This window comes from Lampetra fluviatilis, chromosome 9 (genome assembly GCF_964198595.1).
Source record: "Lampetra fluviatilis chromosome 9, kcLamFluv1.1, whole genome shotgun sequence".
In the NCBI taxonomy this organism is placed as follows: Eukaryota; Metazoa; Chordata; class Hyperoartia; order Petromyzontiformes; family Petromyzontidae; genus Lampetra; species Lampetra fluviatilis.
In genome coordinates this window covers 1,980,463-1,994,914 of record NC_136283.1, presented here as the reverse complement: position 1 = coordinate 1,994,914, position 14,452 = coordinate 1,980,463, and the positions used below count along the sequence as shown (strand labels likewise).

Sequence of the window (14,452 nt, the reverse complement as noted above, 5' to 3'; positions counted from 1 at the left end):
ATAATGCACAGCTACTTTTGTGAAGCCACTTCTGAACGAAGGCTACCCCCCCGCCCGCCCCGGTCCGTATTGGTCCGTGTGGGTTGTCTGACCATACTTCACCACACTGGTCATTGTTCGTTGGTGATGGCAAAGGGCCCAGGATCTGTTGAGGCGTGAGGAGACATTGACCCGGCAGTGGATTAACAAAGGTCTGCGCGTTCTTATGCACTATTTAAAATATAAAGACGTATGTTTTAGTACCTGTTATTTGTGCGTTTTTTTTTAAAATGAGGTAATTGCTAGAAAACGTATGTCACTTAATCATTGTCATCACTGCAAATTCATATCCTTACTTTACATCCAACTGTCAAGTCATGCTTATCATCAAAATAATTGATCAATTAATCATCAGCCGTGTCATTGTTATCACCATCGCATCATCAATAATAATCTTGTATTTTATAATAGGCAACTTTTGGTCAATGGCCCTTCATAGCACATCCACAGAGAAGCCAGTGATATGGAGTTGTTAATAAGGGTTGGAAACAGCACTTAAGACCATGGGGCCTCGTGAGAATCCAAACATAACATGTACACTATGCTACGAAGAAGGGCCATTGCCCGAAACGTCGCCTATTATGTCTATGTTAAGGCACTGTTATTGAAAAATGCGTTTAGTTTTTGTTCATGTGCATCACTGCCAACGCAGCAGCAGCATCAACCACCAAACACTGTTCATCGCTATCATCGGTCAAATTGATATCACATCACACACTTGACGCTTTCCGCGCCCCCTGCACCGCCACCTCGATCGTCAACCCACACGCCCTCCCCCACCGCTCCCCCACCGCTCCCCCCTTTAGCCCGCTGCAAGGGTGGCACAGTCGGGTTTTTTACAATCGGGTTTAATTGTCTTTTTATATTAAACCCGATCATCTGAGATTGGGATAAATCCGGTTTAATTGGTTCTAATTGCAGAACCGCACTTCTCAACGATGGGCTTCATCCATTCCAAGCTAAGGAACTCACTGGCGCCCACGATTGTGGAGGAGAAGCTCCTCGTGTTCATCAAGACCAACCTGCCCGCCGCATTCTACGACTACCCCGTGCCCGACGGCCCCCCGAGCACGATAGCAGCACCGACGAGGAAGCAGCCTAAGCCTTGGATCAGAGTTTCGTATTCATTAAAGCAGGTTTTAATTCCACGAAATCGGGTTTAAATTGTATTAAAGAAAAAACCCGATGCCTGCGCTGGAAAAATCGGGTTTTTTCCACCCATGGCCCGCTGACCATAACCACCATCGCCATCAATTAATAAAATATTTAGAAATACTTAAAAACCACGCTTTAATGAAATGTACCGTACTCGTAATGGCAGAACTCCACGACTCCAGGAAGTGGCCCCGCAGCTTGCCACAACGTAAGGGACCCCGTGGTGATTTACAGGCAACGTGAGTTGAGCGTGGACAATTAGACCCGTAAAAAAAGATTGTTTAAATATATATATGTTTAATGATAGAATATTGTATTGTCATCACTATGACACACCTATACCAAGTTTGCAGTCGATACGGCATTGGGAAGACGGTTGAAATTGAGTTACAAAATATGAGGATACGACAACAGAGTGAGTTAAATAAAAAGCGTGTAAAATGTTTAAAAATATGTTTTTTAATTTCTTATGATATAATAATATAGTCTTGCCATCAGTATGACATACGTATACCAAGTTTGCAGTCGATAGCACATTGGGAAGTGGGTAAAAATTGAGTTACAATATATTTTCAAGGATACGACAACAGGCGGAGTGAGTTAAATAAAAAAGCGTGTAAAAAAGAAGGATTGGCTGTGCGGAATGTGTGGGACGTGGGGGGTGGCGATGTCGACGAGGGAGGAGGGTTGGATGGTGGTTGCGTTTGCGCCTCGCCCGCTTATACGCCTATAAAAGCGCACCTTTTAAAATGCGCCACTCACAAACTACTTACTCCCCATCCCTTCTTCGAGACGACGAGACACCATGGCCGCGATGGTAAGGATTTGTTTGTCGAATGTCTTTTCACTGTCGTTGTTGTTGTTGTGGAGCAGCGCGGGCGGTCACGTTGTTCAAAAGCAAAACAAAAATAACCGCATCGACGGCGTGAACAATACACACGGCAGGCGCAGCTGCAGCCTGATAAAGGACATCGAACTATACGCAGTCTTGTCCGCTAACGGGTCTTGTAAGGTCAAACGTCTTGGTTGAGTGTTGTTATTGTCGAAGGGGCACTGGGTTTGATACGCGGGGGCAACGGTGAGCGTACTGCGCCATCCTGAATCCAGTGACCCAAAAGTTCCGTTCCTGGCCAATGCGAACATTACTCGGCGAGTGACGAGTCGGAACATGACCCCCATGTGGTTTGATTCGATCGTAAATAAGTGACCCGATGTCGAATGTAAACATCGGCACCGGGGAGACAAAGGTGGCTTGGCCACACCACGCCCTCGTGTTCCGTTCGCTAACAGCGCTCGCTCGCTCGCCCCAAAACGGTCTTCAAGGCTATACGGGGCATCGATCTGTGGCTTTGTTTTCACAGTCAAAGTGTGTTTTTCCACGCACGCACACGTTCATTGTTTTACCATGTTGACATAGCTTTGGCTAATCCAGTTAGCGAGCACCTATTTGATTAATATATCACCATCACGCGGTGAAGTGGTCTTGGCTAGGACCACGCACAGCCTGACGCGCTTTTGTCACTCCAGTGCCAGTGTTCAGTCGATCTCGAGGAGTCCCAAGCCTTGCGCGATTAGCAGTAGGTCATGGTGTTGTACGCCGTGTCGGGAATCAAACCTATGTTGCCTGGTTCTTGGCGCAGTTGGTGAACTATTGCGACACTGACTGATCTTAACCATCTGCTCTTCTCCCCTGGCACAACCACACACACGCACGTTAACACACACACACACTCTCACATGCACAACACACACGCACACACTGGGCTGACACACACGTACGCACGCATTCATTCGTACACATACGTATACATACACACGTGCGCGTGCACACACACGCAAACATCTGTGCACACACACCCACACACACGTGGATGCACACGCGCTCACGCACACCCAGAGAGCGGCTGTTGTGGCCGTGGTCGTGACCAGCCTCGTGGCGCTGTGCAGCGGCTTTTGCACAGTTCGAGAACCCGTTGCTCACGTGGAAACTCACGACGGAGGTGAGCTAGCAGGACTCGTCCCTAACGCACAACACCAGCATCGTTACCAGATGGTTATCATCGTCAGGCTTTATTTAGGCTTCATAATCAACGTTTTTGGGTTTAAATCGCGTTATTTATACATGTGTCGTAACCCTCCACCACCCGACACGGCCAATCAGTAAAAAAGTGTCACGTTGACAAAAGACAAATAGTTCACTGCTTTAGCCCACCGGTGTGTTGAAGCGTGAAACCACAACATTTACAATTTGAGTACGACGTTTCGCTGGTAATTCCATCCAGAATCATCGGGCAATTCGCCAGAATGGTGAGGCTCTGCTGTGTCTCCCGATCTTATATAGAGCAGCAGCAGGGTGACGTCATCATTAACTCATTAACTCATCAGCAGGGGGACATCCTGATGAGCTATGAAGCTTTTTTTCACAGGGATCCAGTATGGTCGGGTGAGCAAGTTTACAACAGCAAACAAAACAAAAACGACGAGAGTGCAAAATATAAAAAATGGTAAGCTAATCATGATAAATAGTATGCAACTAATATAAGTCCGATTCATCAAGATTGGGCAAGGCAGCAAAAATAACAAGACAGCCCCAGACCACATCGAGATAACACCACACAGCAATAGTCCCTCAATGAAATGGCACATCATCATCACAATCAACATTGCCACTTCATCATCATCATCATCACTGCCATCCCTCCATCATCTCTGCATCACAGGCGTGTCCCACCGTGCCCGGATCATCAACGTTGTGGAACAACGTACCCGGATGTATGTTAGTGCCCCAACGAAAGACAGTGATTCCCAATGGACAATTAATAACTCGGAACGAAGTGAAACATTGGCAGAATTCTGGAGCGCAGTTGGCATTTCATTTCTGTTTACTCTCGCCACGGTGGCTAGGAGATGTTAACTACCTCGCTTGGTATACAGGAGGTCGTGGGTTCTATTCTAACCCTGACTCCTGTATATTTGGAGTTTGCGTTTAGAGTATTTGGCTGCTCTAGATTTCCACGTGATAAGCCACTTCGTTGAGCTATCATTTGTTGCCAGGTTGTTTCTGAAAAAGAGCCATATAGCTCAGTGGTGCCTTACCTGGTAAAATAAAAAAACGTGTTTAGTTTTAATAGTTTTTAAAGCTTCCATTGTATCTTGACCATCTGTTCCTTACTGAGCAATTATCTCAAACACTCTTTTTGCTCTGACGCCTCGAAATGTGCCGCATGAGAGGCGCGGTGACAGGAACAATGCAATATTATGATGACAGAGCTCACGTGAGATCGAGCGCACATAATGACACCGACTGTGAACTTTAGAGCACTCGGCAATCAGAAGGGACCTTTCACCGAAGCCAACTAGATTTGACCTCTGCATCTCGCCCAGGTGCTCAACAAACCGGTTGCCTGCATCCACCAAAAGATCACCCCTCGAGATGATTGATAGATGCCAAGGGGGTGATGACTACCATTTGAAGGAACATCTTGTTCTAGAATGCGCCTTCTCAATAACGTGGGTTTACAGCAACAACGACGACGTCCACGTCTCTGAGTATCTGCGGGTTCCGACAAAATGGTTTCACACGCAAACGAGTGTCCACGGAGCTCTGCAGAGTAAGAGGGCCTCTGTCGAGCTCGCATCCAGTGGGAGTCTTGGGCCACGAGTGGTGTGAGCAAGCAATTTGCGGAGGCTGCGAGTTTGACCTTTACCACCTTTTTAAATTCACCGCTCTGGCAATCGCCGAAGGCTTCTGTGTTTGTATAGGTCATGAGTTGCCGGGTGTAATGGTTCACATTTGAAGGCGAAAATAAAACGACTCCTTGAATTTCTTAACCGGAAAACCAACAGCAGCATCGCACCTCCTCCTGGCAGACGAATCCAAAACTCGCAATCCGATGTAGCTGTGGTCATCTTGCACCACACAGGGCCAGCTGCCATCAGGCAGTCCCTTGTAGGCGAATCAAAATAAGGCCCTCCGAGCGGTCCCGTCACCTTTATGGGCGCAACGTAATCCTAATTGCTGTTGTTCTTCTGGTGGTGGTGGTGGTCCCGTGAATACCCCGCCCCTCGACGTGGCAACACACAGTCCCGGTGCTCGTTTCCAGCGGCTGTTTGGACGAGCATGACAAACCCCGCAAGGAGGGTGTCGTTTGGCGGACCAGCGACTGCATGAGATGTTCCTGCTCCAGCGGGAGTGTGCACTGCTGCAGCATGTGAGTCTCGGCCCGTGGTGGCTACAAGCGTTGGTGGATCACCGCACACAATGTTGCCAAACTGCCCGTGCGCTTTCGAGGCCACACCACTGGGCCGCCAGCGTATTGCAAATATCTCAAGCTGACCGAAATGTCAAGAGCTTTCAAAAGGCTATTGCAGCCAGTGAAATCCTCACGTCGATAGTCTTCGTAGCTTGTGTTGTGTCACTAGGCCTCTGTGATCAAACACATTTGTCAAATTGTCCCAACTCTTTTGTCCACGTTTGTAAATGTTAATTTTTAAATTCTTCTGGCTATTGTCCTTCCAGACTAATGTTTTCAGGCATGCAATCTGGACTGCTTTCAACTCTATGAGTCTCATCGCAGAGTAATGCCTGTCAACATAATACTGTGGAGCTGGCAAATGGAAATGCACCACCTTAACAAATGGGGATTTTTTTCAGGGCATGAAAAATAATGGATATTGTGTGAATTTCACGTCCGAGGAAATCTATCGCATGTATTACTCATAATGCTTTTCATGATATTATATTAATGAGTTAAGGGCAGGTGGGAGGAAAGAAACTGGAATACCAGGGACATACCCACTACACATACGAGGGTGTAACACTCAAAATCTCCGCACAGATAAGATTAAGAAATAATTTTGTAATCTCATTTCTTGATCACGCCGCACCTAACCTCCTGTGTGGATTTCTGCCCTCAGTGCGCCCCGGCCATCAAGGGGCTTCCCTAAGAGCTGTGAGCCGATCCTCGACAGGAAGCAATGCGTCTACAATGTGGTGAGGAAGAAGAACCATAAAGTGAAATGTCCCCTCTCGGGGCCTCAGGCGGCAGTGGGGAAGTGAACACTGGGCCCGTCAGCAGCCAGCCCTCCACAATCCTCACCACCACCAACACCCAATAACCACGCGCCATCACAACCACACACCCACCCGCCTCCCCCCCTCCCCACCAACACACACATACCATAACCGACTCCCATTGACCATTCACCATAACCATAGCACATCAACCAACAATACCACACCATCAACACCACGCACCATCGCCAGATACCACCAGCTTATCACATGCTGCCATCACCATCACAGTCACCCTACCAAGTGTTAGGCGGTGCCTCCCTTGGCGCCCACCTCGCCCGCAATCGCCGGGTCCTAGAATGACCACGGCGCCGTTGTCCTCCGTTTACTGGAGCCCTTAAACAGCCAGATCTGACGATAATTGCTTGGCACGGTGGTGTCTGTACGGCAGCCACCTCCTGCTTGTGTGGGTGGGAACAGTCCCACAGATGATCAGACGGTTACAAGTTCTGTGTCGCCCCCAACCTCCTGAAGCCCATTGCTCTGAATTCGGAACGATTCATTAAGTGGAAGTTGGAAAGGGAGGATGAGGAGTAGGAGAGGTTAATGCTCGATTATATCTTAGGTTTATTCCGCTAGTTTTTATTGTTTTTGTTGTTGCTACTCTATCGCTTGTGTGTTTATCGTTTGCCAAGAATCACAATCACATTGCATGTGCAGTACGTCCGGAGTTTCAGAAGTAGGCACCGCTCCAGGTGCTGTGGTCGAAATGTAGGGTTCTACTCTGGAAGTTCAGAATATCTGAAGTTGATTTGATATGCAATCGGATGTTCTTCAGCTCTTATGAGCAACAACCATGCTTGATCCACTGCTGGATGAAGGCCTCGCAAGCACAGTGTCTCGTCAAGACACAATTTATGTTTAATGCATTTTAGGACAAGCGTGTTTGCCAAGTAAAATTCAGGGTCTTCCCAAACTCCCGTCGCGTGCTCTCTCTGGGTTTGTAAATTCCAAGTTTAACAATTGTCTCCGTTCAAATACAAATTAAGTCATCACATGCTGCACTCTCCGGATGATTGCTAAACGATGATTTGAGTTAATACCGAGATCTTGTGTGTCCCAAGTGAGAGAGAGAGAGCGCACGTTAGATGAATCATCGCTCTCGTTTGCACGGGACGTGTTGTACCAATCATCAGGCACGTGCGGTGTGTAATGACTTCGTTTGTATTTTGAACATAGAAGACTGGTAAAAGGGGAAAGGTAAAGAGTGGAGTTTGTTAATCTTTGTCATAGTTGAGTTTCACCTAACCATTGTGCTGCCTTCAAGATATATAGCCACGTGATATTCATGTATCCGTACTCAGTCAACATGTATGCTTGTTAACGTAGGCTATTAAAAGTCTTATCAGCAAAGTGGTTTGTGTGTCGTTAATGTCCGTTCACTGCCGTTCGAGGGCCACCCTACACCGCACGGGGAGTGGGGATCACCTGCATCTCGCTGCACTGCCTTCTGCTTCTCACCACGCAGTCCCGCAGCCCGATGACCAGAACCCCCCCCCCTCCCCCAGGCTACGGCGAATCGGGGCGACTGCCCCGGACCCCGCGCTTTGGGGGAAGCCCCGCGCTTCGACGTCACGGTGTCAGATGCAATACTTCCCCCGTTTTAGGGGGCCCACACAGTTGGGCTTGTTTGTTTTTGTTGAACTTCTTTCGCACTGTACTTAGCTAACGGTGCCAATTATTGGTGCGGGGGGAAGGACAACAAACTAAACACAAACATCGGTTCTAAAGAAATTCGTTTTCAAGGTTGTTTTTGTTACGTATATAAGTACTGTAGATTTGCCCCAGGCTCCGCACCCCCCCCCCCATGGACCACCCTGTCTACGACAACCTGCCTGTGGCTGGTGGCCACACTTTTCTCGCACTACCAATGATGAGGCATGCTGGGCTTTCTGAGATCGGATGACACCGGACACGTTGCGTGTGAGTCGTCCGTGCGCTATATTGTCATGGGTAGGGATAAAAGTGCAACATGAACATGTTCGCTTATGCCACTGCTGCCGGGAAGATTATTTTTAAGGACTATAGGTACTAAATCGTGACTGCAGGAATTCATATTCTTTGAGTCTTTCGGTAAAGCCACGTAGAAAGAAAAATAATAAAAAATAATAACGATATTGTTATTTTTATTATATTTCAATCTACGTGGCTTTACCGAAAGACCCAAAGCATACTACAGGTACTGTTATTTGGTCTACTCTTCCACGCTGGTCAGACGAGATCTCGGAAGAGGTGGGAAGCACTCACACTTTACCCCACCACGAGCGAGATAACGGCAGCCTGAACCTAATTTAAACTGCCGGGTTAACAGCGGGGATTACTTTTTTTAAACATGCCATTGTCCCAGCTGCCGCACAGGGAGATCGAACCGGCGACCTCTTATGAGTGCCGTGTCCTTGTCGTTATTCAAGTCCCTCCCACGCCGCCTCGGTCATTTGAGTTGTTGCGACCATAATTCACAACGCTGGTCATGTGTGTTGATGTTGGAAAGGAGACCGGGGTGGTGGTGGTGGGCGAAGTGGTGATGTAGAGGGGGGCTCGTGGGTGTGGTGGTTGGTGGTGGGGAGAGGTTGTGGTTTGTGGTGGGGAGGGTGAAGGTGGGGAGGGGTTTGGTGGTGGGGGGGAGGAGTTGGTGGTGGGGTGGTTATCGTGGTGGTCGAGGGGCCTCGCCCGTCCGCGCGATTCCCCCCACACTCCGCACGCGGCTCTGACGAACGCGCGTCTCGCCAAACGACACGACGCCATGGCCGTGACGGTAAGAGTGCATTAGTCCGTGGGTCACATTCCTCCACCGACTCAACGTGTGTTATGCCTCCACTATACACAATGTACGGGGGAGCCGTGGCGCGCTGTGGAGCTCAGTGCAAGTTCATTGTTTTGTTTAACCAGCCGATGATTCTCGAGTACATGGTGCGCTGAGATAAACATCAGGACTAGGGAGACAAAGGCGGCCGGGCGCGGAAGCACACACAGACACGCACTCCTTTGGTAGATGTAACGTTATGAGCTGCCCCTACTGTTAGCGAGCACCTACGAAGGCCAGAACGGCACACGAGGGGGTGTGGGTGGCCAGCACTCAACCGCCCGCCTGTCTCCCGAGTGGCGATGTTTACACGACGCATTTAAAGCTGAGTCGACCTAGGGGAGGCCCAGGACAGCCGAAGATATTCGCCACTGTTATTGGTCGCGAGCGGGAATCGAAATCGGATTGCCGGGTTCTTTTTTTCACAGATGTCCCTACTGGGCACATGTGAAAAAAAAGCTGCATAGCTCATAGGACTCCTCCAACGTAAATACATATTCTGATTCTAAATTAAGATTTAAAGTTTTCGTGACTGCAGAGATTCATCTTCTTGGTTCTTTCGGTAAAGTTACATAGAAGGGAAATAATACAAATAAAACATAATAAAATACAATTCTCACGACGTTTCGGCCACAACGCAAACAGCCGTCCTCAGGTGAAGAACAGGTCTGTCGGAAAGACATTCAGACGCTGTCTTTCCGACAGACCTGTTCTTCACCTGAGGACGGCTGCTTGCGTTGTGGCCGAAACGTCGTGAGAATTGTATTTTATTTTGTTTCATTTTTGCTATTTTATTATTCTGATTCTGTACAGCGCGGTGCGCTAACCACTGTGCCACCGCTCCCCACATACGCTCACGCACGAACCCATACGCGCGCCCGCACACGCAGCGAGTCGCTCTTCACGCCTTGGTCGCGAGCGTCCTCGTGGCGTTCTCCAGCGGCGCTTGCTACCATCGACTTCCCAAGACTTACGTCGACACGCGTGGCCTGGGTGAGTTCACGGCACTGCCACGGACGGGCTGAGCACCTCTGACAGTTCATCGTCATCATTCCAGGCTCATCGTCGTCATCATCACTTCCACCGAATCCATTAACCAATAAATTGAAACTTGAGTCACTACCTATGAGATCTTCACTCAAAACTGCTCTAGAGGAGTTGTACACCCCTAGCTGCCAGTGCTATTCAGTGGCCTAAAATAAAAAGTTTCGCTCCGGATGATCGCTGCAAAGTATGACCTGCGTTTTGACTTAGTGTGCTGATCTTAAAGGTGCATTGAAAAATTATAATACTCTGATTGATGCTCCTGCTGTTGTGGAGTGACTCATGCAGCCAGCTATGGCTGCAGGGTTTTGGTAGTACATGTTGTTTATGTCATTTATTGTGAAAATTCCATCACAGTTCCTATGATCACTGTTTCATTGCTTTCATGGCTTTATTTTGGTGATTTTGAAAAGTGTCTTGGTTTAGCCATGTTTGTTTGTTGTAGTACAGAGTTAGACTGATGGCCTTAATCTAAGTTGTCTTGTGGTTGTTGTTGTTGTTTGACTTGCATCCCACTGGGATTTTTGCACACAGCGTTGGTGTACGGTGCTTTTTTTGCAATATTTTGCTGTCTTTCTTGGATTTTCTGTCTGCACTTAGTCACATATTCAATTTAAGATGTTTTTTTTTCATGTTTTTGTTTTTTGTTTGTTGCGGTTGCACCCGATTCAAGAGCCGAATGGCTCACAGGGCTATACCTAATAAATGAACTTGAACTTGAACACCACTGCCAGTAAATAGTCAATTTATCACCAATTTGATGACGACCATTATTATGAGTATTATTATCATCGTTCAATCTTGATTTGAAAACGGCAGTTTTTTTTCTGTCTGTGGTTGTTCCACCTGTTGACGGTTGCTTTGCGTTGCGATCGAAACGTCGTGATCTATTATTTTTCTATCTACGTGAATTCAGCGAAAGAACCAAGGAGTATTATCATCGTTCTTCTCACCACTTCTCAATATCGACCCTTCTCGACTTTAACGGGCATAATCCGGTCAATTTCGGGTCGCTTGCAATTCATGGACCTTTGGGAAGCTGCATTGACTTCTGATTACCGAACGAAAACATTACAAGGCCGCGCTCATTACACACAAAGTGCTTGCCACAAATGAACCACAAGACCTTGCTGATCTCGTCAAGGAAAATAAACCATCATCACGCAAACTCCGGTCATCCTCGCTGCGGCTTTTGGCTAAACGTCGAACAAAAATGGTCACCGCATCGCGCGCTTTCTGATGCGCTTCTGCAACCGTATGGAACGCTCTTGGCAGTCCCGGTACGCGTGTCGAGTGGCTGCTTGGACGAGTTTGACGCACTCCGCGAGGACGGCGAGAAGTGGAGAACCAGCGACTGCATGGATTGTTCCTGCTCTGGCGACGAGGTGCGCTGCTGCGACGCGTGAGTAAGGGGCTGAAGGGGGCAGCCCTGCATTTGCTCGATCGGCGATTTTGCGGAGTGTGCATTAGCACGTAACAAATAAGATCGACGCCAAAGTGATGCCTACGGAAAGAACAGACAATGTCAGAACAACACGTTGGAGGCAGTGACGGATTATCCTCGTGGCAAAAGTAGCAAATGCTACGGGCCCCGCACTTTCAAGGGCCCTGCGCTAAATGCTTTCAAACTATCAATTTACGGTTGAGTGATTCTGCACTTGCTCTATTACTATAGTACTATACTGCCTTCAACTTTCTATGAACGACTGGGTGTTTAAGGTTAGCGATGTGTCGTATTATCTGGCTGTATAGCAAATTAAAAAATACAATTACTTGACGATGCAAGTAAAAAATGTGTGTTTTAATATTTACGTGTTTTCTTTTATTTATTTAGGGCCCCTTTATAACATATGCTACAGGCCCCGCACTAGCTTCATCCGGCACTGGTTGGAGGTACTGGCAAAAATTGTGCGCAATCTAAAATTTGTTTAGTTTTTTAGGGTCCTCACCGCCAGGGGTGCTTATTGGCGACCATAGCATCGGCGTGCGGTGGATGTTGGGTTTAACAAGGAAGGACAGGGGGGTGAGAAATGAAGAAGTGAGAGGAAGACTCAAGGTGGTAGAAATCACAGAGAAGATGGGAGAGAGAGAGAGAGACATAAGGTCGGTGTGGTTCGGTCATGTTGAGAGACGACAGGACAATGATGTGGGTCACAAGGTGCAAGTGATGCGAGTAGAAGGACAGAGATGAAGAGGAAGGCAGAAGCAGAGGTGTGGGGTAGGGGGCGATGTGGTGCGATCGGTGGCCCGAGGGGCAGAACGAGAGATGGCGCAGGGCAGCGTGGAGAAGGTTGGCAAGCACAGCGGACACCCCCACGTGAGTGGAACAGACGCGTGGAAGAAGAAGAAGAAGAGTCGGAGTGCATCCCCCGTGTCATCGGCGTGTGTGTGTGTGTACCGAGGAACCATGTGACGGACAAACACTGTGATTCAGGCAGTTAACCCGAAACCATCCCCGTGCGTGTCCTGCGTACGGGGACGAGTGGCGAATTCCCAAATGTAACTCGGGAAACTTTTTGCAACGTCCCGATATCATCAAACACACCCCCCCCCCTCCTCTTGAGAAAGCCACGCTTGGCAGTGCGCACTCCTCGCCGTGTCTTTCCTGAAATGCGCGACTCTCCCCCTGGGCGGCTGTCACAGCCGGTGAAGCAGCAAACCGCGAGAGCACCCAGACCCCTTCCCACCACCCCGAAGAGGGTGCAACACTCAAAATCTCCGCACAGATAACATTCAGAAATCGATTTTTGTTATCCTATTTCTTGATCACGCCGCACCTAACCTCCTGTGTGGATTTCTTCCCGCAGTGCGTTCCGGCCCTTAATGGGCTTCCCTTCGAGCTGTGAGCCGATCCTCGACAGGAAGGAATGCGTCTACAAGGTGGTGAGGAAGAAGAACCATAAAGTGAAATGTCCCCTCTCGGGGCCTCAGGCGGCAGTGGGGAAGTGAACACTGAGCCCGTCAGCCAGCCAGCCCTCCACAATCCTCACCACCACCAACACCCAATAACCACGCGCCATCACAACCACACACCCACCTGCCTCCCAACCACCAACACCCACATACCATACCCGACTACCATTGACTATTCACCATAACCATAGCACATCACACAACAATACCACACCATCAACACCACACACCATCGCCAGATACCACCAGCTTATCACATGTTGCCATCACCATCACAGTCACCCTACCAAGTGTTAGGCGGTGCCTCCCTTGGCGCCCACCTCGCCCGCAATCGCCGGGTCCTAGAATGACCACGGCGCAAGATCTGACGATAATATATTGAGGTCCTTAATTTGAATTCATGTTTCAGCCACCTGTAATTAAAGCTGGGTTCTGAAATGTAACCAGCAATGAGTTCCTCGTGACTGAAATATTTGATTTTTCCCCAACAAATTTGTATTACTTCAGCTCTAAAAACTAAACATTTACATTTGTATAGCCTTGTGATGTACGCGCTTTGCCGAAAATTACAAGGGTGTACTGCCCAACAAACAGTCATCCATATCATTGAGGTCTGCCCTTTAGAAGGTGGAATTCAAAGAGGCCGAGTTTCATCTCGATGATGTGACGGTTGAGTGGCGAGGAGATGTTGCCTCCCTCGCCTGGCACACAGGAGGTTGTGCGTTCGATCCCGGATCCCTATTGTATATCTGGAGTCTGCATATTCTCGCTCCCCGTATTGGTCGCGAGGATTGTTCTCCGGGTTCCTCCGGTTGTGTCCCTCCTCGATGGTGGTGTCTGTACGGCAACCACATCCTGCTTGTGTGGGTGGGAGCAGTCCCACAGATGATCAGTCGGTTACAAGTTCTATGTCGCCCCCAACCTCCTGAATTCGGAACGATTCATGAAGTGGAAGTTGGAATGGGAGCATGAGGAGCAAGAGAGGTTCATGCTCGATTATATCTTAGGTTTATTCCGCTAGTTTTTATTGTTTTTGTTGTTGCTACTCGATCGCTTGTGTGTTTATCACGTGCCACGCTTCACAATCACATTGCATGTGCAGTACGTCCGGAGTTTCAGAAGTAGGCACCGCTCCAGGTGCTGTGGTCGAAATGTAGGGTTCTACTCTGGAAGTTTAGAATATCTGAAGTTGATTTAATATGTAATCGGATGTTCTTCAGCCACGATCGATCCACTGCTGGATGAAGGCCTTCCAAGCAGCCACCATCTCAGCATTTCAGTACTGTATATTACATCGTGTTTGCTTTAGTGATCTTACATCGTACTAATTAGTAAAATACATACAACACCATTCATGTGTTTGGCTTTGTTTCTTCTTCTGAAAACTTGTTCCAGTTCTCATAATAAAGAATGTAGCTTCATAA

The 14,452-nt window shown here is 48.3% G+C and overlaps 2 protein-coding genes across 2 annotated transcripts; both read left to right on the top strand.

Moving 5' to 3' along the window:
• The first annotated feature begins 1,869 nt into the window (after nucleotides 1-1,869).
• On the top strand, nucleotides 1,870-7,621 carry LOC144934109 (beta-microseminoprotein-like). The gene is made up of 4 exons (XM_078859513.1): nucleotides 1,870-2,011; nucleotides 3,092-3,194; nucleotides 5,279-5,405; nucleotides 6,112-7,621. Exons 1-4 carry the CDS (start codon nucleotides 2,000-2,002, stop codon nucleotides 6,251-6,253), a joined length of 384 nt encoding a protein of 127 aa, XP_078715639.1. The 5' UTR covers nucleotides 1,870-1,999; the 3' UTR covers nucleotides 6,254-7,621.
• A 1,293-nt stretch (nucleotides 7,622-8,914) lies between these two features.
• Nucleotides 8,915-14,452, top strand: LOC144934042 (beta-microseminoprotein-like). The gene is made up of 4 exons (XM_078859405.1): nucleotides 8,915-9,023; nucleotides 9,962-10,064; nucleotides 11,391-11,517; nucleotides 12,923-14,452. Exons 1-4 carry the CDS (start codon nucleotides 9,012-9,014, stop codon nucleotides 13,062-13,064), a joined length of 384 nt encoding a protein of 127 aa, XP_078715531.1. The 5' UTR covers nucleotides 8,915-9,011; the 3' UTR covers nucleotides 13,065-14,452.